At 33.8% G+C, this 24,320-nt stretch overlaps 3 protein-coding genes across 5 annotated transcripts; 1 reads left to right on the plus strand and 2 right to left on the minus strand.

The window, feature by feature from the left end:
* Positions 1-2,988: 2,988 nt before the first annotated feature.
* Positions 2,989-4,665, minus strand: LOC107645877 (basic 7S globulin 2-like). The gene has a single exon (XM_021104052.2). It carries the CDS (start codon positions 4,465-4,467, stop codon positions 3,103-3,105), a length of 1,365 nt encoding a protein of 454 aa, XP_020959711.1. The 5' UTR covers positions 4,468-4,665; the 3' UTR covers positions 2,989-3,102.
* Positions 4,666-7,282: 2,617 nt separating this feature from the next.
* Positions 7,283-11,294, plus strand: LOC107648009 (putative serine/threonine-protein kinase PBL7). Of its 3 annotated transcripts, none has more exons than XM_016352041.3 (6): positions 7,283-7,605; positions 7,684-7,928; positions 9,486-9,877; positions 10,497-10,629; positions 10,698-10,791; positions 10,877-11,294. In XM_016352041.3, the coding sequence occupies exons 1-6, from the start codon at positions 7,362-7,364 to the stop codon at positions 11,032-11,034; spliced, it is 1,266 nt and encodes a 421-aa protein (XP_016207527.1). In that variant the 5' UTR covers positions 7,283-7,361; the 3' UTR covers positions 11,035-11,294. The 3 variants fall into 3 exon arrangements, with proteins under 3 accessions (XP_016207527.1, XP_016207528.1, XP_020959713.1); XM_016352042.3 differs by having other exon boundaries at positions 10,698-10,787; positions 10,873-11,262; XM_021104054.2 differs by having other exon boundaries at positions 10,497-10,614; positions 10,698-10,787; positions 10,873-11,262.
* Positions 11,295-12,869: 1,575 nt separating this feature from the next.
* LOC107645876 (E3 ubiquitin-protein ligase ATL31) lies at positions 12,870-14,513 on the minus strand. The gene has a single exon (XM_016350008.3). The coding sequence runs from the start codon at positions 14,496-14,498 to the stop codon at positions 13,203-13,205; it is 1,296 nt and encodes a 431-aa protein (XP_016205494.1). The 5' UTR covers positions 14,499-14,513; the 3' UTR covers positions 12,870-13,202.
* Positions 14,514-24,320: the final 9,807 nt, after the last annotated feature.

Here is a 24,320-nt window from a genome sequence, read left to right on the forward strand (position 1 = left end):
TAACATCACATCTAGACCAATCACAGATAGTCATGAGCAAGTTAAAGCGGAAAATAGAAATACCTCTGTATTTCAAAAAAGATCCAAATGAGACAAGCCAAGGTAGTTTGCATATGCACTGGATTGCAGAAGCATCCTGTCTAAATAGACAGGAGGTGAAGATTATCTGTCACTATTCAATTGATGACTGTAAAGTAAAGTACAAATAAACAGTTCCCATAACCAACAAAAGTATTTTCTAAATTCTTCATCCAAGTTCTTGTAAAATTAAGTTGTATTGCAATTTGTAAACTAAAATAAGAACTTATTAATTACATAAGTATTAAGGGTGGCAACAATATCCGAACCCGTGGATACCCACCCCGTCCCTACCCGCTCGGGAGGATAATTATCCGCCCCCACATCGAAGCGGGTTTTTAACGGGGCGGGTTCTTGGGCGGGGTGGGGGCGGGGTTGGATTTAGGTTAAACACGTCCCTACCCACTCTTGTATATATAATATATGTAATATATATAAAATAATTAGTAAAATATTTAATAATATTGTATCATATTTAAATTTTTACTTTAATTTATATTATATATGTAATATGATTATATAAATTTTAAAATTTAATTTTATTTGTTAGATTTTAATAATTATAAGAACGAGTAGGTCAGGACAAGTACCCATAGAGGTGGGTTAGGGTTTAACTTTTTACTAGAAGCGGGACAGGTTTGATATGAGTTATTGTAGAGCGGGACGGGGTCATGTAGGGCAAAAACTCACTCCTATCCACCCCATTGCCACCCCTAATAAGTATGATTGAAGGAAGTTGGCTACTAGTGATTAAAAGAAAAAGAAAAGAAAAAGCTATAAATGTGTTTATTATGATGATACTTATTGATGATTGGGTTTGATTAATCAAATAAACTTATTTCAGAGATAAAAAATTTGAAACCACAACTTTAGTTCATGATTCACCCATGAGAGATTTTGGGCCATGCATAGGCTTTACCTGTTTCTTTACCTCCCTCAAAATGAAGGTGAAAATGTATAACCTTATCAAAGTGGAATGAATGTACAAATCAAAACTGAAATACAATAATATTAAGCAAAAACATTCTTTTAAATAAGCAAAAGAATATAAATGAAAGCAACTTGTAACTATTTCACAATAGATTTTAGCACAACAATCATTTATCTAAAATAGATATTAGACTTGTAGAACACAATTAGCATAATTAGGAAAAAATTTCAAGCCCCTCACCTCATTTTAGCTGCTCCAGTGATTGAAAAATGGAATAAAAGACCTAGGACAGAAAGGCTAGAACAGTGAGCAGAATCGAACAGCGAATTTGAAGGAGTAGGCGCGGACATCGAAGAGTAGATAGGACAGACCTGAACCTATGATACGTGGTGCCGGCGACGGAGGCTGGAGGTGACGGTGGTAGGACTCTCATGCAGCTGCATCCTATTTGAACCACACACTGCACAGGAGGAGATCGCGAGTAAATTGCAGCGGATGAGACAGAGCAAAGGAGCACGATGTCGACCTTGAATCTGGCAAAAGCAATACTTTTTTTCAAAGGGGAAAGGGTGCTTGTAATGAGGTTAGCAGCGACGAACATGAGTTTGGTAGGATCTGAAGATTTGAGGATGAGAGAACAATTGAGGACTGGGTTCAAGTTTGGTTTGTTGTGAGAATAAAAAGATAATGAGATTGAGGGAGAGAAAGGAGTGAAGGGGGGTTAAAACAGATTAGCAACTGTCACAGAATTCGCCGCTACAACCGCTGCAAGAGTGACAGATAGCTGCGGTTTTGCTAACTGTCGCAAAATAGCTGTCTCTTTTGTAGTGTGAAAATGAAACAAAATAAAGTGTAATTTTTTTGGAGGGTGTGTAATTGGAGAACACGGGTTCGATTTTTGTTTGTTTGATGAACTTTGCAAAATAAAAAAATTCAACAAATATCCCTAACAAAAATTATCAAGTAACAAATAATCAAATTGGGAATAGAATTATGATAACAAATTGTGACAAATAAATAGAATTAAAAAATCAAAAACCCTAAGACTTGAAAAATTTTAAAATAGAATTTAAAAATCAGAATCATAACAATAATGACAAATAAGAAGAATTTAAAAACAGAATTAAGAAAAAATAAAAAATCCTAAGAGACTGGAAGATGCAGCGACAACGCAAAGAGACTAGACGGTGGCAAAGAGGCTGGATGTTGCAAGACTAGATAGCTAACGAACTACGATGGAGCACGACGGCATTGAAAACGACAAAACACCAAGACATTGAGAACGACAAAACACCAAGACGCTAAGAACAGCTGGAGGCTGACGAACTACAACGAAGCCCACGCGGCTGCTGGATGACGTGAGGTTTCAATAGACGGCGGCAGAGAAGACGGAGAAAGAAGAATGGAGCCTGAGATTGCGTGAGTGAGAGAGGAGTTTGTGATTGTGTGCGCGGCGAGAGAGAAAGAGAGAGAAATAGTCACACTTCAAAATCGTGCCTATTGATACCTTTAGGCCACGTTTTTTAAGGGTGGTAATAAAAAACGTAGCCAAAGAATTTTAAAACGTTACCGTAAGTCCGTAACGTAACTCTATTGGCACGTTTTAAAAGCGTGTCTGTTGCTCTCTATGGCCACGCTTTTAAAACGTGACAAAAAAAGCATAGCTAAATCGTTAATCAATCGCCATCCTCATAAAAACGTGACTATTGACCCCTTTTGGCACGCTTTTAAAGCATTACAAGAAAAAACATGACCCAAATCTCTAATCAAGCGCCACTCTCGTAAAAGCATGTTCTTGACCTCTTTTAGCTACACTTTTGAAACATAGAAAAAAAAATATGGCAGACTTTTTTCTTGTAATGAGATTTCCAAGACATGCAATGCAAGTTCCTTTACTTCATCATTTCAAATTTGGGTTTAAGTTCTTGTAGTTCTCACTTCTCAATCATTTTATTAGAAGAAGTTGATAACTAATGAAATTCCTCGATTAACAACGCGAGATGCGTTTCTTTATTTCATCATTATTATTATTAACCATAACAAGCAGAGAAGCTTATGATATATATGGTTCTATCTGATCTCTCCCTCATCATCTATGATTTGTTAGAGAAGCCGAAGAGGTCAGAACAGCTCCTCCCGCGTGAGCATAGGGAAGAGCTCAACCCCACTCTCGACTTCACCAGGTCGAACACCACCACCTTCTCCTCCAGCTGACGTGTCCCTATGGCTATGGCTGCTCTAGGACTCGTCCCTCCATTCACGACCCCCAAACACGTCACCCCTGGCCGCGCCTGCACCATTAAGTTATCGCCGGAGATACTCCACGAAACCTCACGGCGGCTCTTCTCCACCTTCACCACCATATCCACGCTAGGAGGTTTTGCGTTGTTTATCCTCTTTGAATCGTAACACAACCCGAACGGCGCCACCGCGTTCACCTGCCCCTGCATGGGAAACTGTTTCACGAAAACGTGCCTGAACGTTTCGAATATGGTGTGGTGCAGAACCATGTAAGGTGCTGTGGTTGAAATCAGAGTAGCCCCAAGCATACCACTCGGAGAATACAACGACGATGACAATAATGAAGACGACGAAGGAGTCACTGGGAAGACGGAGTGGCCGTTGATTCTAATGGAGCTGATTTCCATGTAGTACTCTCCTTGCGGACTGACGGTTAGTGGAGTGTAAAGAAGATCACGTGAAAGATCGAATTTGTTGTTAGTGTAACCGAAAAGCTTTTGTGGGTTTCCAAATAGTACAGCCCCCGTGGAGGTTGGGTTGCGAGAAAGGCAAAGTGTAAATTGGCGCTGCAAACCAAAGTGTGATGCGAGTTGGTTAGGGAGGGAAATGGGCCCGTGGCCCAGCCCAAGAACGCCTTCAACCTTGTTGGGCAGACCTTTCTGGACCAAGGAGGAAGGCGCGCATGAGAAGAGGAACTGAGGGTCGGTGACCGTGGGCCCCAGTCTGGGGCCGTTGTTGGCGGCGGCGTTGATGGCGAGGACGTCTTGGGCGAGCTCCGACATGGCGATCTGTTGGGTGATGGGGTTGGTGGACATGAGGGCGCAGGTGTTGTTGTGGCAGCCTGGCCTGGGGAGAGAGGAGCCGACGCAGGTGTGGCAGGTTTGGGTGGTGGTGGCTGTGGAGCATTGGGTGGAGTGGCAAGAGGGTGCTTGGTAGGTTCTGGAGGAGTAGTGGGTTTGGCAGTTGATCCACATGTGATTGCCGTTAAGATCCAGAAGGAGTGGCACCAGGGTCATAGGGGTTCTCTTGTGAACGTAGGCCCATGGAAGCCCTGTGGCTGGGTCCTTGTGAACCGGTAGAACCAGCAGGTTGGGTTTGTAATTGGTTGTGGTGGGTGGATGGGAATGATGGGAGGTTGTGGATACAGATACGCAGAAGAGAATAGAGAAAGAGAGATAGGTGATGGTGAGTAGCAATTTGGAAGCCATTTTTGACATGCAAGAGAGCTTAATTACTAGTTAGCACTGCCTATATATATATAATTGAAACTTTTGGAGTTATGAGGAAAACGGTGATTCTCAATGATGAGTAGTGGTGACTGGTGAGTGTAAGGGGGCACTTGGCAGCGGAGAAGAAACGCCGGTTCTGATTTGCAAGGGAAGCCAATGAACCATGCAGCAAAACATCTCTTTCGCCTGCACTCGTTTTCGTCCTCCACTTCGTATCATATATATATGGACCACCTTTTCTCTTTATTTTGCACTGGCAAAGAATATTTTTGTTGGTGTTAAACTGGGCCGCCCAAGCCCAAAGAAAGACAAAACTACTACTCTACTCTGTCATCCTTTTTTATGTTGGAGTTAATGTAGAATGTTTGGGCCGTTGGAAGATTAGAGCATGGAGCCCATTAGAAAGACTTGTTGCACTTTCTACAAAAAGAAATTTGTTTGGTGACCTAGCTTGTAGCTGTGGCATGGCATTCTGTGTTTCTTCTCCTCCATATCGCTTTCAGTTATATACCCCAACCAAATGTCATACGCAACAATAATAAATACAAAAATCTAACCGTGATCTAAGGAGCATTGCTTGCATGAAATTAACTTAATATTGAGTAAATGACAAAACTATAATGAGGGGCTTGAATTTGATCCTCTGATGGATGGACTGTATGAGTTGGAGTTATATGCAAGTGGCAATATTCCCTGACAAACACAGATCTCTTAATGAGTAATTCACCTGCTTGCCCTTTCCCCCTTTTCTATTTTCATTTGTCTTCATCAGATTATATACATCACATATAGTAAACCCCAACTGTAACATAACATGTACTCTTAATTCTTCAATGCCAATCCCCTTCTACCTCAACTCACCATCTCGCTCCTTTTTCCTTTTCTTTTTTGGACCCTTCTTCAACTCTAGTTTTGCATTGGATTTTAAGTTACAAAACTACTTCAATATATTATTTAGGATTTTATTATTAGGTTAGTGTTACATTAATTTAATGGACGAATAATATAAAAGTTATTATTGCAAGGTGTAGCTGAAGATGTCTAGGAATGACTACACATGAGCTCCTAAACGACGGATTCCAATATTTAAGTTAGTAAAAGTGTAAGCAATGCAAATGTAGATTAGGTGAAAAATACGTGAAAGAATGTGGTATTTATAGAGTTGAAGAATGACTCAATCTCTTGGCTAAGAGTGGACGATTATATATAGAGTGAACAGTTATTCTCCTTAATGTCAATACCAAAAGTAAGGGGGAGCTCTTAACTTGCTCCTCACGTCGAGTTAGGCTCGGATCGTGGAACACGAGCCGTGGTTCAGTGCCCCTTAGTGACTCATCCTGATATTCATGTCTATCTTCTTGGGTTAGCTCGATCCTAAGATGGTGTTGTTGGACTCACTTTACAGATTCAATTGTGAACAACTATTTTTGTGTACGTTTTTTTTTATATATATCTTTTGCTTTTGGTATTTAAAGTGATAGAAAAGAAATGAAAGAAGATAAAAATATATATAACACAAGAGAACGTATATATAAAATCTAATACAAACATCATTTTTTGTAATTAATTAATTTTTTACCCTTGCTTGCTACTTATATACCTTTGAAACACAATATCCACATTGCTTATATTGCTTATATGTCACCTCTCCTCATTTCTGTCAAAGTAAAAAATATTGAAATCTATGTTATGTAAATCTGTTACAAATGTAAAATTCACATGAAAAATATTCTAATAATTATTTTCATGAAGGGAATAGCCACCTTTTAACAATAAAAGTATGTGGACTATATTATTATTTAGGTTTTCTAAGTTTGGCAACATACACACGTTTACGCATTGAAGTCTCCATTCTTTTATGACTAATAAGGAGTAACATTATTATTTATTTGGTGAAGGGTGAGGAAAATGCCACCATACCATATGGTAGCTAGAATAGTTGCCTCCCTCATGATTTCTATTTCATAGTACTGTTGCTGTTGCTGCCACAATTATTATTATCCTTTTGTTTGTTTCCTTCATACAAGAATGAGATCATTTGAACTGAGCAAAGCAAATAATCTATGATAAGTAAAAAATTAGAGGGAAAACCATGGTTGAGCGATTCGAATCTAAGGTGAAAAAGCTTCAAAGATTTTGTAACGCATTGAAAGAGACATATATATATATAATACCTAAAAATTACACAACGGTAGGACTTGATGAAGTACACCAAAACCAATTAATTAGTTAATTAAATTAAATACTTCTAAATGAAAGAAAATGATATTTGCACAATTAGACATGCATTTAATTAAATATTTGATAAACTAACTATGAACAAGTGTGAATAATGAGATGCTAATCGATAATTGCCACTAGTAAAGAGTCATATTAATTCTTTTTGTTAATAACCCTAAACCCTATCTATATATAAACTCTCTATTATTGATGGAATTGAATTTAATGACAACATAAGCTAAGTTCAACAAATTAAATTTAACTTCAAAATAAATGAGATATAGTAAATGGACACACAAAATAAAGTGTAGAACCGACACAGAGATAATGAAGAGTGAACTGATAACATATCTCTTGAATGGAATAGACTAGAAAAGTCAAAAGTGTCAAAATATTGACTATAAAGAAAGAAAAGAATATAAGTAAAGCATGACACTTCATCAATTTTATATAATAATATTTAAAAGATAAAAAAATTAACTAAAATAATACAAACTTATTATATTTAACAATAATTAATAAATTTAAATTTTTTTGTGTTCTTAATATTACTAATTCTACTGATATTCTTGGATGGCCTCTTTTACCTTCACATCCAAAAACAGAAATCCCATTAAATATCTTCCATTCTTGGTTTGGGCTCCTCTCTCACTCTCTCAGTTATGGAAGTAATTAACAGCACCACAACCGCTGTGCCTGCAACCAACCAAACTTACAAACACTCACATTCACATTCACATTCCAATAATGATTTCCCCTCCAAAACCATTCTCATTAGCATCACTCTCCTCACCTCTCTTACCCTATTCTTTGCCATTTTTCTTGTTGCATTCATGCTCCGTCGTCTCAAATCCAAACACAATGATGACATTTCAACGACACTGCCCTTCGCTTCAAGTAGTCCAGGTATGTATGTAATGATTTCTTCAAACACTAGTTTAGTACCAAGTAAGTAGTTAATCTTGCAACTATTTATTATTGCAGAAGTGAAGGGAGGATGTGTTGATCATCATCATCCAACACCAACAACACCAAATAAATTTCGAGGTGTTCAAGTGTTGACATACAGAGAGATAGAAGTGGCCACAGGTGGAATGAGTGAAGGAAATGTAATTGGCAATGGAGATTCTGGTTTGGTGTACAAAGGAATCCTAAGTGATGGAACTTTGGCAGCAATTAAACTCATGCAAAGGGAAGGGAAGCAAGAAGAGCGTGCCTTCAGAATTGAGGTCATTCACTTCACTACCTATGCTTCATTTAATTCACCCTCTTCTTTTAGGTACCCAAACCTTTAATGTCACTACTGTTTTCTTTGCTTTTCATATACACTGCTTGCTTTCTCCTTTTAGAAAAGGAGGAATGTTAGTAACAGTAACTTTTGTGTTTTCTAATCATTAATTGATCATTAATAGTATTATTAATAGTGTTTTTAATGATGTGAGATTACATCTAATGGTAGAAAATTACTCATTTTTTTTTAATGGTTAAGTGCTGGCCACAAAACACAAAAATTGCTGGTCTCCTAGACTTTCTCTTAGAAAAGCACAGGATACCAATATATTATTTCTGCCAACTTATTGTTAACAATAATTAATTATTATATTTTAAAGAAAATGCTATTTGTACATTAAAATCAGCCACTAATGTATTTATGTATAAATACATGTGTGGTTTAATTTATTTTCAATGTGTATTTATATTTCAGTATGTATTTTATATTAGTGGCTGATTTTGATGGCTAATTTTAGTGTACACGTGGCATAACCCATATTTTAAATACATGTATAAGAAGACACATTCAAAAAATACATATATAAAAATACTTTTATTAAACACAACCATAAAAAAAATATTTTTATTAGACACATTTACACTTTTATTAAATACAATTATAAATAAGAATTGGCAAAATTGATAGAAATTAATGGTAACGGAATTGTCTTCTTATTAACACCACACGTTACTCTTTGGAGTAATAACTAGATCATACATTAGTTACCAAATTTTAATGACTAACAATTTCTTATGTACGTTTGGGATATTAATTACTCTGCTATTTATTTATGGTTTATCAATCATACAAGCTATATATTAAAATTAATAAATTATTATGTTTAAACGTATAAGATAAAATAAATTGTTAAATTATTAGACTAAAAAAATTAGATTGATAGTTAAATAATAACAAAAAATAATAAATTTTAATAAATTTTAATATTTTTAATATTTTTTTATATTTATATATAAATATAATATATAATAACTAATTTTAATAATTAATTTTAATAATATATATATTTAACTTATTATATATATATATATATATATATATATATTAAAATTAAAATTAATTGTTAAAATTTATTATTTTATATTTTAATATATATTTTATATTAATATCTAATTTTAGTAGTTAATTTTAATTTATAGAGATAATGTTTGTTTATATTTAGGTGAAGTGAATGATCGTAATTCCTTCACATAACTTACGAAACACAGAAGCGGTGAAACCGTGACACAGTCTGACTACTTTCTGTGACTCTTGATATCTCTATCAAGAATGGGACCACGTAATGAAAATTTGCGGTGCATGGCATACTGCATACTTCGTACCCCTTTATTAATTTCTTTATTAATTATTATGTTATAGCAGTACTCATAAATTGATGAGGCTTCTGGCTTCATTCAAACCTAGCACATGGGTGTGGCAATGGCAACCCCTAAACCACATTTTAATCCTCCTTTTTAATATCTACTTGGAATTAATTAAATTAAATTAAATGCAGGTGGATATCCTAAGCCGTTTGCACTGTCCTTATTTGGTGGAGTTGCTAGGCTATTGTGCGGACCAGCACCACAGGGTGTTGGTGTTTGAATACATGCCTAATGGAACACTCTATCACCATCTCCACTCTCTTAATTACAATAATCAATCTCAGCCGTTGGATTGGTGGACCAGGATGAGAATAGCCCTTGATTGTGCCATGGCTTTGGAGTTCTTGCATGAACATGCTCTCTCCCCTGTCATACACCGTGACTTCAAGACTGCTAATGTTCTCTTGGATCAAAATTTTCGTGCCAAGGTCTCGCATTTTGGATTGGCCAAGACTGGCTCTGACAAGATCAACGGTCAGATTTCCACCCGCGTGTTAGGGACCACCGGATATCTCGCACCCGAGTGAGTACACCCAATATTTCTCTTTTTAAAATATGATTCTTATATAAAATAGAATTTAATTTTGATGCATTGTAAAATCATTTTTGATTATGCTATATGTATATTAAAATTAGCTATTAAAGTCAGCAAACAGTAAAAAATATATGTTGGAAGGACTATGTTATGTATACACCAAAATTAGTCATCAGTATAAAATATATGTTATATAAATACACATTGAAAATAAATTAAACCACACATATATTTATACACAAATACATTGGTAGCTGATTTTAGTGACTGATTTTAGTATACAAATAATATTTTTGATGTTGGAATATAAATACACATTGAAAATAAATTAAACCACACATATATTTATACACAAATACATTGATCACTGATTTTAGTATATAAATAATATTTTTAAACTATTTTACATGTACATTTAATCATATAATGCCACGTTAACACGCATGAATGTCGTCTAAAAGAATAATTATGATTGCATCACTATGTAAAACATTTTACACTGTTAATACTTGAAAGTTAAACTCTATAAAATATTCAACTACTTTGCTTTAAATTAAAATTTTGTCTTAACTAACATTGTTGAATAATTTCAACTATCTTATTGTAGGTATGCATCAACGGGAAAGCTTACTACAAAATCTGATGTATATAGCTATGGTGTGGTTCTTCTGGAAGTGCTAACCGGGCGCGTACCGGTTGATATTGAGCGACCTCCGGGAGAACATGTACTTGTCTCTTGGGTAAGTATTCATTTTAATTTCCATCAAACATTAACAAATAACGACTTAATTGCATTGTTAATTATCAGGCTCTTCCAAGGTTAACAAACAGAGAAAAGGTGGTGGAAATGGTTGACCCTGCTCTTCGAGGACAGTACTCAAAGAAGGATCTAATTCAGGTAGGTACATATATACGGTCAAACTTCATTTCAATTATGATCTGCTAATTAATTAGTTAATTAGAATAATGTATGGTTTATACAGATAGCAGCAATAGCAGCAATGTGCATACAAACAGAAGCAGATTACAGGCCACTAATGACGGATATTGTTCAATCACTGATACCACTTGTTAGGAATCCCTCCTCCTCTTCTGTTACTTCATCATCTAGTTCCCTAAGATTTCTTAAAAGTCCAACCTATTAATTATTATATCTGAATTAATTTTGTTCTTAATTAGACTACTTACATCAGATATATATTTGATAAACATGTAAGGTTGCCATTAACCATGATAAGTTGTTACAATTAATATTCTTAAAAGGGCCTTAATATTGAGGGTAGCTACAATTAGTTGGTAGGTGGCTGATGCATTAATTCATTGAAAGGAATTAAGAAGTGCAATTAGGAAAAACAACACATGTCCAATGTTACATCAACTTATATATTATATGGATTATGTGTAAAATATTTATTGAACATTTAATATTATATTTTATAATTTTAAAATCTTGTTGAGTGTCCCATAAATATTGAAGAATTATAGGGTAGCTATCTAGAAGCAGTAAACTAAAAAGACCGGAATTATTTTAGTTGCCGGCGAGAGACTTGCAATATTGAATCTCTATCCTTCAAGTAATCAATGGTATCCTATCCATGACCATGACTAGTCACGCAAATGCCAAATTCTCCGTTGACACATGAAATTCAAAACTAATACAATAACCACGAATTAAACGATCCATTTAATAACTATATATTATTAGTACTTAAATAAATATATTATATTTTATATGCACAATTGGATTGGGTCTAGGAATTAGGAAACCCTGTTATTTTAGACCAGTGCTTATATATATGTCAGTTGTTATTAACTTATTATAAGTTAGATCGCAGAAACTGACAAAACCACGAGAAGGGTACATTTGAAGTTTGAACCTAGAAGTTCTCAAGGATGATTGGAATAATGAGATGATTAAAATATTTGCGAAGTTAAGAAGAATAAGCTTGCCCATCGCCATCACTGTTAATTAAATAATTAGGAGTATTTGAGTTGCTAACGTTAATTTAAATTAATTTCCCTTTGTATATAATTAAGCCCTGTGTCAACAAAAGTTGCTTGGAATTTAAGAGTTTTCTGTGTGCGTATGAGGTGATGCATAATGCGGTCATTTGAAGAATTGGCACCAAAATTATGACTAACTGGATTCAGATCAAGTATCCCAACAACACTCCAAATTAAATGACAAATAGTGGACTAATTAATGCAATTAATCGATGGTTTGGCAAAATTATATTAAAACATATTATGTATATACAAAAAGCTAGCTATTAAATCAATCACTATATATTGTATGTGTTATTTAATTCATTTTTAATGTATATTTTGTATTATTATATGTATCTTATACATATAATATAATTAATGTATATATATATAATTTGAATATACAAATGACATTGTTTTTTACTATTGTATATCTTTGGTTCATGATGAATGTTGTTGCTTTCGTTTTTTTTGTTTTGCCGTAAATCAATAAATTTAGTCATTATAACTATTTTGCTACAACATACATTTATTTTTAGTATATCCAGAAACACAAAGTGACTATTATTGTGAACATTAGAAGGAGCAACGACATCAAACCACAAAGCCCCTATCGATCTCCTTGAATTTATATTTATGATCAATAATGTAAGTACTAATAATATGTGCATGAAGGCTAATACTAGACTCAGACGTTCAACTAATATGTTCGCTGTTTAAAATTCAGTTTTATTTCACGGAACAATAATTATTAGTTTACCTTTAATTTCCCAATTCGTAGTGAGTATGTTATTATATTGTTTGGTCATAATATATAAAAACAACTTTAAATAGTGGAAACCACAATATGGCTGAGCTTCAGCTTCACGCACTAGCGGCCAACGGGCCAAGTCAAAGAAATCAACCTTGCAAAAGTAGGTTAGTTAGCTTCCATGCACGTTTTCTCTCTTGCTGGCAGCCACCATATCGGTTTAATGGACAAATGATTGAAGACTAATGTTATATAAACATTATTGAAGAAGGAAAAATTCAAATTTATTGTTTCTTCCTGCTTTTTTTACCATCTGAATTGCAAAAATTTATAATTCGATGCGTGCAACTCATATATATTGTTGTTCTTTTATGGATATGCTTTTGTGCTAATAGAATTCTAAACTCAAGAAATAATTAAGGTGAAGTTGGCCTAGCTAGACATGTTGCACTTCTTACCTTATTATACACTTTTTACAAAAGAAGTGAAAAAACAAAATCGTGCCCTAAAAGAGGATAGAAAAAATTAATAAATACAATGAGCTGCAAAGGCCGTGCTAGCTGACTAGTAACCAGGTCATACCGGAGGTCGAGCAGAGTCAACGGCCGACGGCGGCAAAATAGGGGCTGTAGACGAAGACGCCGCCCCTGCCCCGCCGGTGCTATCAACCACCTTCGGCGACCTAACCGAAGATCCTCTGACCAAGAACGGTGGCGCCATCGTCAAAACCCACCGGTCGGATTTGAAACTCCGGTCCAACCGCCTCAAAGTCCTTCCCCTACTACTTCCCTGTCTCGAACTACCGTCCCTAGGCAAAACCAACAAGCTGTTAGACCGTTGCAACTCCCGGTTTATTATCTCTCTTCTAACGGCCACAGGCAATCTCAAAGTGAACCGGTCCGTGTTCTCTCCCGGTTGGACCAGAGAATGCCCGGTCGAGTGCGACCGAGGGAACTGCCTCCTTCGGTTGGACCCTCGCGTCGTCCTGTTCCGATTCAGCGTCAAGCTTTTCGGAATCGCAATCACTTCCGGCTCCGACGACGCCACGACTCCTCCCTCAGCGTCTGGCACGTTGACACGCACCTCCGGCACTGCGGTGTCAACGACGGCGTCGTTTTGCGCCTCGACATCGGTGGTTGGCACGAGTGGAACCGCATGGACTGACTCGCCGGGTTGCGGGACGAGGTTGGCGCGGCAGACGGGGCAGGTTGTGTGGGAGGCTAGCCACTCGTCGATGCACTCCGGATGGAACACATGGTCACACTTGGGAATCAAACGCAGCGTTTCGGTGTCTTCGAATTCACAGAGGCACACCGCACATTCAAGAACCTCTTTTCCAATCTTGTGGATCTTGACCTCCGAATACTCCAGAATCGGGAAAGTCTCGATCACTGCAGGATCGAGACCACGTGCCCCTCTTCTGGACCTTCCGCCTCCCGTGGTTGGAAGGACGGTGCCGGAGGGTGAATCGGCGCAGTGGCGGATGTAGATGGAGAAGAATCCCATGAGGAAGAGTGCTGCAACGAGAATGACGACGATTATCGCGAGCGAAGGGCTGAACTGCGTGTTGTAGTTGTTGTTATTGTTAGAAACGTCATTTTGGTTCTGCGCAAAGGTTGACGGAACGGAGAGAAGGAAGAAGAAAATGAAAAGAAAGGAGCTGGTTTGGTCGTTTTTGTCCTTCGTCATTGTGAAGGGTGAATGCAGTGTTTGGGAATAGAAAGAGAGAGTGCGAAGAATGAGTGGGGTTTTAAAAGGGTGAATGGTCAAAGAAGGTGTGCAGCTTGGATGAAGCTTCCGAAGAAAACGGAGAATATGTAATGTTAACTGTTTAATCGTGTTTTTCAATTCAATTTTCAGCTTCTGCTCCATTGCTGTCAAAAGTCAAACGCTTTATCTATCCAATTCTTTTCCTACGCTGCTAGCGCTAACATCATCATCCTCTTCAAATACCTAACTTTCTTTTCTAGCCCGGGAGAATTTATCTTCAATATCAACTCTCTTTCTCTATTTATAAAATAAAATTTAATTTTCATACATTTTCAGTATAAAATAATTACATAATCTCGTATTAATAAAAATAAATATTTTTTATATTTGACTACATAAATAATTATCCAAAAAAATAGATATAATTACATATATAAAATATTTTATATTATCAACATATTAAAATTAAATTTTTTATAAAAAATTATTTATTCCATAATCTAGTTAACTAAAATACTCTTCAATATAGTATAATTTTATATATAACTTATTAACAATTGTTTGATTTTTTATATATATATATATGATGACTTTTATGGGTTTATATATAATAGGAAATTCAAACATTTTGGACGCGCGCAATAATGAAATTCATGTCGTAAACTATGTATTAAATATTTGAACGAGTCTACCAACAAAACAATGCATCAATGTTATGATTTTCTTATTTGCTTGTGCAAGGGTTCATCAATCTTCTTTATATATTAATGCGGTTTTTTTTTTTTTGTCATTTTCAGATTGATATTCTTCAAATATTTACATTGGACTATTTTCTCTTTGTAAGACGCCGAGATAAAATATGCATTTAGTCGTTAGAATTACATTACTCCTATCTAAGAATAATATTGAAGAAAAAGAAGGAGAAACATATTATTTATTACTTTTCCATTACTATCTTCAAGCAAGGTTGGGTAAATTAAAGTCAACAAAGGCATAAGCGGACGTGATTTAAATATATTATAAACTAAATAATTAATTAGTGTGGCTAATAATTGTCGTGTTAAGTGCTAATTGCGCTAGCTAGTTGGACAGTAGTAATAAGACTAATAGCTGTGGCAACTAGATGGGGACAAAATTGTGTTATTAGTATACTATATAATTAATAGAAAAACGTTCGGGTTAAATATTGAAATGTGGCCAGAATTTATAACCCCTTCTAGAAGCACGTGATTTTAGTTAATATATTCAATATTCAGTCCTAACTGCCTGTTTATATAGTAACTACACTAACTATTTAGACACACAAAAAAAAAATTATACTTACTATTCTTTTTTAATTAATTCGTATATTTCTTATAGCTTGCTAAATAATTGAATATCATTCATTAAAAATATTGTTTAGAGCATCATAAAAAAGGCATCGCATAATATTCTCCACGATGAGTCCAGGTGCATGATGCACTACATACTTAACAATCCGACGGTGTAAATATGGTCAAAAGTCATAGATGTACCTACGACGAAATAGTCAGAAACAAGTAAAATTTGATTGCTATATAAGCCTTTAAGGTATACTCTTTTAACATATTTACTAGTGTATGGTACGAGATAATACATAAAATTATATAAAAAAATTTATTAAAATAAATAAATAAATAAATATATAATAATTATTATTATAAATATTTTATAAAATTATAATTAAAATTAAATTTTAAGAATTTTTAATATTAAAAATAATTAGTATTTATTTTAATTAATTTGAATTTGTTAAGTGATCATCTCACTTATTGGTTTAAGTAAGTATTAGGAGTTAGAATCTCGTTTTGCGTGGATATCAGTGGCTAGTGGTTGATCATTAATAAATGGAGTATCAATATATAATTATACTTTATAGAAGTACTGAAACCCGCGAATACCAGACCCATCCCTGCACGATTAGGACAGGTAATAACCCGACTCAAGGTGGGGGTGGGTTTCGTTCGAGACAAGTGTTTGAGCGAGGCATGACAGGGTCGGATTTATGATGTATTCGCCCCAGGATATATACATAGAAACACTTTTTAGAGATTACGATTTGTCTCACATCATATATTCAGTGATTCATAGTCTCAGTCCATTCTCCATAGCCATGTCATCTTCATCCAGAGTCTTCTTCTTCTTGGCTTCTCCATAAAAAGCCTCACAGCTCTCATTGCCGTCACAGCTCCTATCGTCTCACCACTGAGCCCATCGTCGTCGCTATTGAGCTCGTCATCGTCTACCTTCACAACTCTCGTTGTCGCCATTGCTAAGTCCATCACCGTCATTGTTGAGTTCGTCGCTACCTTTTTGCTGATCTCCTTTCCTCTAGGTAAATTCCTTAAACCCAAGGTTCTGAAAATCGAACCGGTCATCGAACCGCTCTAGCTACTAGTTTACTGGTTTATAAGTTTAACCGGTTCGACCGTGGTTCAACCAAAAAAACCGTTTTATAAAAAAATAATAAATAAAATATAAATAAACACATGAAAATATAATTATAGTCTAATGTAAACTTTAAAATACCATTCAAATTAAAAGTACTACATAAACCAGAATGTTATAATTTCATTCAAATATAAATTCAAAAGTCAAAAAACAAAACAACCAATCAAACATAACATGGCAACATCAAAATGATCCAAGTTTGTCATCAATCATCAAAGCAGGATTAGTTTTCCCCCGAACATTAGAAGTTTGTGACTGACTTTTGTTAGATGCGGGAGGAAGAGAAGGTTCATTCGAAGCAGAATTATTTCCAGCATTATCATTCCTAGGTAGTTCTTAGTTGATACTTTCATCCATACTTAAACATTACCAGCAATCCAACCCAATAATCTCAACTCTCAAGTTCACAACAAACAACATCCTAAATTATTAAAAATTATTCACAATTACTCAACAAACAATAAAATCCAGTTCAGTACACAAAGCAGGAACTATGGAATCAGTTCAGTAATCAGTAACCAGTAATCAGTAAGCAGGAACTATGGAATCAGTCCAGTTCAGTAATCAGTAAACAACAATTATTAACCAAAGTTCACAGTTCAGTTTAGCAGGAACAGTTTCACACTACACAGTTTCACACCTCACAGTTCACAAAAAAATAAAATAGGGAGACAGAGTTCACAGTTTCAGAGTTCATCATGTCACACTGCAGTGACTTCAGTTCACACTTCATAGAGCTTCGCAAAATCAAACAACTACTCAATCAAACTCATCAGGGAGACAGAGACATGCTAAACTGAAAAAAGATTTTAAAAGAATTACCTGGAACTATGGAAGCTTGAAGGCGCCTTCAAGGATTCAACAGAACATGCAATAGGGAGAGTGGGAGACAGCGACGCCAAGTGACCAAGCAGTAGTGGAGCACCTTCGAATGGACGACGGGTGCTTGGCGATGGAGGTGGCTATTTGAAGGAACAACTGCTACGAGACGGAGGTGGCTTGGCGAAGGAACGACGGCTACTGCGCGATTAGGTGGCTGTTCGAATGAACGACGGCGGCAGCACGACGTGGTGGCTGGACGGAGGTGAGGGACGAGGACGATCGTGTGAGAGTCAGAGAGGCGTTCCCAGATCCCAGTTCTCACTCTCAGTTGCAGTTCTAAGTTTCTGAAGCTCGAAGAGAAGGGGAGGATCGAATTAGGGATTTAGGGCTCCAGAAGGCATAAAACGGCAACATTTTGCTGCCCATCCAAAAAATCGGCCGGGTCACGGTTCGGTTCGACCGACCAGTTACCGGTCGGTTCAATTCCGATTTTCAAATTTTGCGGTTTGCTATTTAACCGATTCGTTTTTATGAGCGGTTCACGGTTCAACTAGTTCGACTGGCCGATCCGAACCGATTTTCAAAACCTTGCTTAAACCCGACGCCGCCTTCCTCCTGTTGAGCCCCTTTTTTCTAGGCAAATCTCTCTCTCTCTCTCTCTGAGTCGGTTAAGTTCTTCTATAGACTCATCACTTGATCATCGTCGTAATTTTATGTGAGTATGTCACCGGAGTCCCTTTTCTCCTGAGCACGTCGCTGTCTTCCTCCTCCTCTCTCTCTCACACATTATTAATGACTGAAAAAATTAACAAAAAAAGTCATAATATAATAATCATAAAATAATTAATTAAATATAATTCAATACAATTCATAATATATTTATTATGAAAAATAACATTTTAAAATTAAAGATATGAGGAGTATTAGTAGCAAATAAGAACTTAAAATTATATGTAAGCAAATCAAAATGATGTTTTAATGTGATTTGCAAAGAAAAATTTTCATTATTCAAGTATAATATACGTTTTATTATTTTGTATGGAATAATATTAGTTTTAATTTATATATTATTATTATTGGGTATTAAAAATAAACCGTGTTTGTATTATTAGTATTCTTTTGACTTTCCTCAATTCTAACAGTGATTAGGTCTAAAAGCTCGCTCACCTCATTAGAAACAAATATAATCTAATAAGTTTCTATCCGATAGTGTTATACATTGGGATAATCATAGGAGAATTAACTTTAACGAGTTAATAGTACGATATTTAGTTACTACAGGAGTATTTTTACACAAAATTATCAATTAATTATGTATGACTTCTGATGAAATAATATATTCAACATGAATAATGTTGTTTATTAGGTAAAAGGTAATAAATTGACAAAAAAAAATTATTACAATAGGTATATTCATTTTAACAAATGTTCTTCTATCTAATACTATAAAAAATACACTGATCACCCTAATTACTACAGATCTAACTTCCATCAGCAGCAGTAGAACGCTTAAATTGAGTTATTTCTAGGCTATAGTATTCGTAAACAATCAATGAAATATTCATCTATGCCTTCTCATTTTATATAAAAGAAATTATACATAAAGAAAAGAAGAAAAGAAGAGTTGAAATAGTAAAAGCGATAAAAATGATGATTCTTAGAGTAACTCTAATGGAATCAATTTTAGGTATCAATTTTAACTGTAAATGAACTGATTTAAAATTAAAACTTGCATTGAATACCCTTTTTAAAATGATACTGGTATCACTTAAAAAAAAAAGGGTGAAATATTACCACGTATTTAAACACATCCATTAAATAAACACTAATGGTGTTATTGTAATATTGTAACGTTGTTTTATTGTAACATTGTAACAAAGACTCCATTAAAATTTACTCAAATAAATTAGATGTATTTATTTGTACTCTGCATTTTATTACTTTATTTTTTATTATCTTATCAATTTGGTAGAAAAATATATCCAAATTAATTTAACGTAATTTTTTTTAATTATTTATAAAATTTTAATTTTTCTCTCAATTTAAATATGGTATATAATTATTAATTTTATAATTTTATAATTTTATTTTAGTTAAATTTTCACAATTTAATTAAATTTATTTAAAACAATAAAAATTAATTTAAAATTTAAATTGAAATGAAACCAAGCATTAGAGTGACAAATTTTACATTAAATTTTAAATCAAGTCTTATAATATATAGTCAACAAATATTTTATGGCATCTTGTGGAGCCTAAAATAAAATAAAATTAATACCAAACATTAGAGATGTCCTTATAAGCTTGTTTGGCCATCTATATATAAAAGACCAGAAGATCATGATTATCTAACAAAATTAATTTGTATTTATTACATTCAATTTGAATAAGTAAGAAATCATTTTATTTTAGTTTGATCCTTAATTCACATTATTTAAATTTAACTCGATAGATATTACTTGATTTGATATGATTATTAATTGAAAATATCTTAGTTCTCTATTTTATTTATAGATTTATTTTTTAAATGACTAACAAATTAATCAAATCAATTAATTAATACACATAATTATAATTAATTTGGTTTAATAAATTAAAAAAATATTATCAGAATATTAAAAAAATAAAATAAAAAATACTATCAAAATAAATTAATATAAATTATAATAAATTATGTGATATTTAAATATCTAATCAAATCAATTAATTAATATAATTAATTTATCATAGTAAATTAAATTTAATGAGTTAAAAAATAAATCAAAAATGTTTTAAAAAATATGCCACATCACCTTCATCGTTAAGTGCAAAAACCGATTTTTATATAATAGAATAAATTTACATTTAAGTAACTATTGGTTAATTATTATTTTATTAGAAATATTGATTCTTAATATTTTTAATAATCAATATGATCTACCATTTTAATTTATTTATTATGTAGTCAGAGTCAAGCCTTTAATAGTCTGATTTGGATATGAAAATTAAACCATATGAATGATGATGCCGGTGCATGTATATATATTGTATGTATAAAGGTCCAAGATTTAACGTCTTATTCAGCATCTCCTTCCAGAAACAATAATTTCAACACAATTGAAATTGGCACTTACGACAACACCATCCTTATTTCAATTATTTTATCTTTGAATAATGAAAATTTGACTAATTATCGGACATGTGAAAACTCCTTTGCATGATTCTAGGATATAGCAATTAGCATGTCTCTAGATTAGCGTTTGTAAATAAACGTTGACGTAACCAACTTGGGTTGTTCGAATAGTCAGCTCACTCGTCCGCTTAAACAAGTGTCGGGGGTTCGAATCCCGCCTTGTACATACAGCAACCCATTGGCCAGCGACAGACCTTTAAATGGAGTTCCGATCCGCAACGGATTAGTCCTTGACCTGTCGGGTTGGGAGATACCGTGGGCAACCAAAACAAAAAAAATAAACGTTGACGTTAATATGTGTTTGTAAAATTAGTTTAAATAAAATTGGATTAGGATAAATGTGATTTATGTTTAAATATTTTATTTTCAATGTGATTCAGAGAGATTAAATATTATTTGAACGATGGTAGTTAAAATATGCTTAAATGTATAATTACTAGCTAGTAAAAAAAAGAACATAACTTATAACATTATTTATATTATTTTTGTAACTTAGTTTTTAAATAAAATATTAATATTAGAACTTAATTTTGATATGCAACTAGATTTTATCCTGTTATTCAATTAGATTAATGTGTTTAATAAGTAGTAAATTTGAGAATTAATTAATTTTACTAATATGATAATACATTAATACATGATTAGTTGTCTGTGTAAATTCTTTTTACACTAACAGTATATAAAAATAAAATTTTTAATATTATTTGAAAGGTATATATAAAATTAACGTAAATAATAATTTTAAGTATATTCTTTTTTGTTGTACCTTTGGACCTGTCCTTTAATAAATAAAAAAAAGAAATGTATAGATAAACTTTAGTATAAGAAAATAAGTTAATTTAAAGTTCAAGATTTGGGACATTTAGTTACATCATATCCCTATCCATTTTCCTTTCTCCTTCTAATAATTTATGTTCTCCTTTCTGTGCTCAACTTTCCCCAAGCACCAAAAGTGTTTCTTCTACGTCATCTTATTACTCATGAAGAATTCTTTCTTAATGGAAAAAGGTAACGATCGGTAAAAATTATATTCTCCAACATCTCCAAAATTGATGAATGTCAAAATAAAAAGTTCTTATTGTTAGAAAATGCCTATATAGGCCCAACTATTCTTAGATTGGACCTAAAAAGATAAATTGTTAAAAAATACCACACTGAAGACACGCCAACCTATACAAGGCATAACCTATTCAGATTGGATCGAGCCTAAATCCTGATGAAATTTACTCAGATCATACTAGGATTTTTCTTTCAAATACTATAAATTAAAAATTCAATTTACGTCTAAGGTCTACATGTATAATATTAATCTTTATACTTTATGGATCAAGATTTACTTGGGTCTTAGTGGCAAGTACCTCAACTGCAAGTTCATTAGATCATTATCGACTTAAAGTCTATCATTCTCCTCCTACGAGTTAACCTAGCTAAAGATCCAACACCTCCTCAACATTTGCGTATTATGTGAAAATTAAACCCATGATATGGTTAAAATCTACAAATTTAAATAAAACACTCTGTTATTATGGAGTTTGAAACTTGGAATTCATACCATTATCGACTTTTCAGTGGGTATATAAGAGAATGGATGGTCCAAAAATGCTTCTTTGGAAACGGATAATATTTATATGAAAAAGTATATGGAACCAAGAGGTTGTCGGCAAAAAACTAAACAAAATCAAATTAATTTAATTTTATTCTTAATTAATTTAATTTTTTTTAATTTATAAATTTTAAAAATTAATTGCTGTTTAATTATAATCAACCCTTGACCCATATCTTTCCAAAACAATTCCTAGGATCACGGCGCAGAATCACACCCGTTTGTTCATACCTCACATTCGAAGCCCATTGGGTGTTACGCTGTATGGTTCCATCTCTTCTCCCTTCATATCATTGACGGCGCCGACCTCCTCCATCGGACCAGCCAAGCGCTGCTCCATTCCCAAGTGAATTAGACGCTCACCATTATTCATCCTATCACAGCGGCTACGGTGCATGGTTCGGTATTGGTTACATCAGCGGCGCCAACCTCATCAAGTCAAACAATCAAGAGAAGGGTGCGGTGCAACACTTCCGGAAGAGAGCAGCTTCCATGGCGTTTTCAAACCCGAAAGGCGGATCGATTAGTACATTGATCAATCCAACACAAGGCGATGAACAATTCAGTGTGTGTGAATTAGTTATTTAAGATCAAGAAGGGTGGAAGGTATGTTGCATAAGCTTCTCCTTCGTTGTTAGAATTTTTGTAACATTGTGTTATTTGAATGTTTATTATTCAAGCTAATTAGATGTTTTTTAGTTCAAAAAGTATATTTATTTGAAAATTACTGGCACAGTTATATATTGAGATGAGTAAAGTATGCTTAAAAATTGATACTAAAAACTTACCCAGCATGTTCGAACTATAAGAATTGCCATCAGTAAAGTTTGCTTGACTACTAGTTTTGTTTTGCAAATTTTTTTGATGGTTTTTATTGGACTCATTCATTATATAATAAGAAATGTTCTTAACTTGACAATGATTTTTTCTGGTGTCTTTGATTGAAGGGCGACGAAATTACCAATGTCGTTGTGAATAGGAAGGATGAGTTGGACGACAGACACGAGGTTTGAATGTGCTATGTGAATGTTTTTAACTCATGCTAATTAGATGTTTTTTAAGTCACATTAGACATTTCACTGTTTTAATTTTTGTATTATTGATTAAGAAAGAATATGTGCTCTTGTTATTTAGTATTTATGCCTTAACAAGGTTTTGATGAGAATATGCTTTGATTTTACGTTTCATCTAATTTCTTAGGGTAGGTTACATCAATTCGGCATATGCTTTCAATATAGCATAACTCTATTAGTGAGTGCTTTATGAATCCTGAAATGGTATTAGACCATATAATGATATAAAAGAAAAAAAAAAGTAGATTGATGATTGGTTAGTATTTAGTATGAAAGGTGTTTTGTGATCTGTGAACCTATCAAATGTATTGGTTCCTTATGTGATCAACTCGTTAATCATATAAATTCAAACCAATTCAATAGTCAATATATTGTGTTGGGCTAAAGTTTTGTTTAGTATTTAGTAGTGAAACAAATCTGTATAATATAGATGTTTTTTAAAATTCAAAAAGCTCATTTATTTGGAAAATTCGGGTACAGTTAAATATTTATTTGAGATATTATTAAAGTATGCTAAGAATTTTTATTAAATACTTACTGTGTTAGGGCTAGTTTTAATTCGTATCTAATTTTGTATATTGAGGTTACAGTTGCCGGATCATAGTGGCGTATGTGAAGAGAAAATTCTAGTCATAGGAATGAGTTTTGGTTCGTTGCCTGTCGCACAGAAATTTTATGCAAACTATGCAAAGAAAGTTGGGTTCGTTACCAAAATAAGGAATACCAATTTTGATAAGACGCGGAAGGAATCAAAGATACCGGTTAATCAATCTATTTACTGCACGCGAGAAGGTTATCGAGAGTCTAGGGTGAACGCAGCAACTCGAGCAAACAGAATTACAGCC

The sequence above is a fragment of the Arachis ipaensis genome, chromosome B6 (assembly GCF_059453495.1).
Source record: "Arachis ipaensis isolate K30076 ecotype BB chromosome B6, ASM5945349v1, whole genome shotgun sequence".
NCBI lineage: Eukaryota > Viridiplantae > Streptophyta > Magnoliopsida > Fabales > Fabaceae > Arachis > Arachis ipaensis.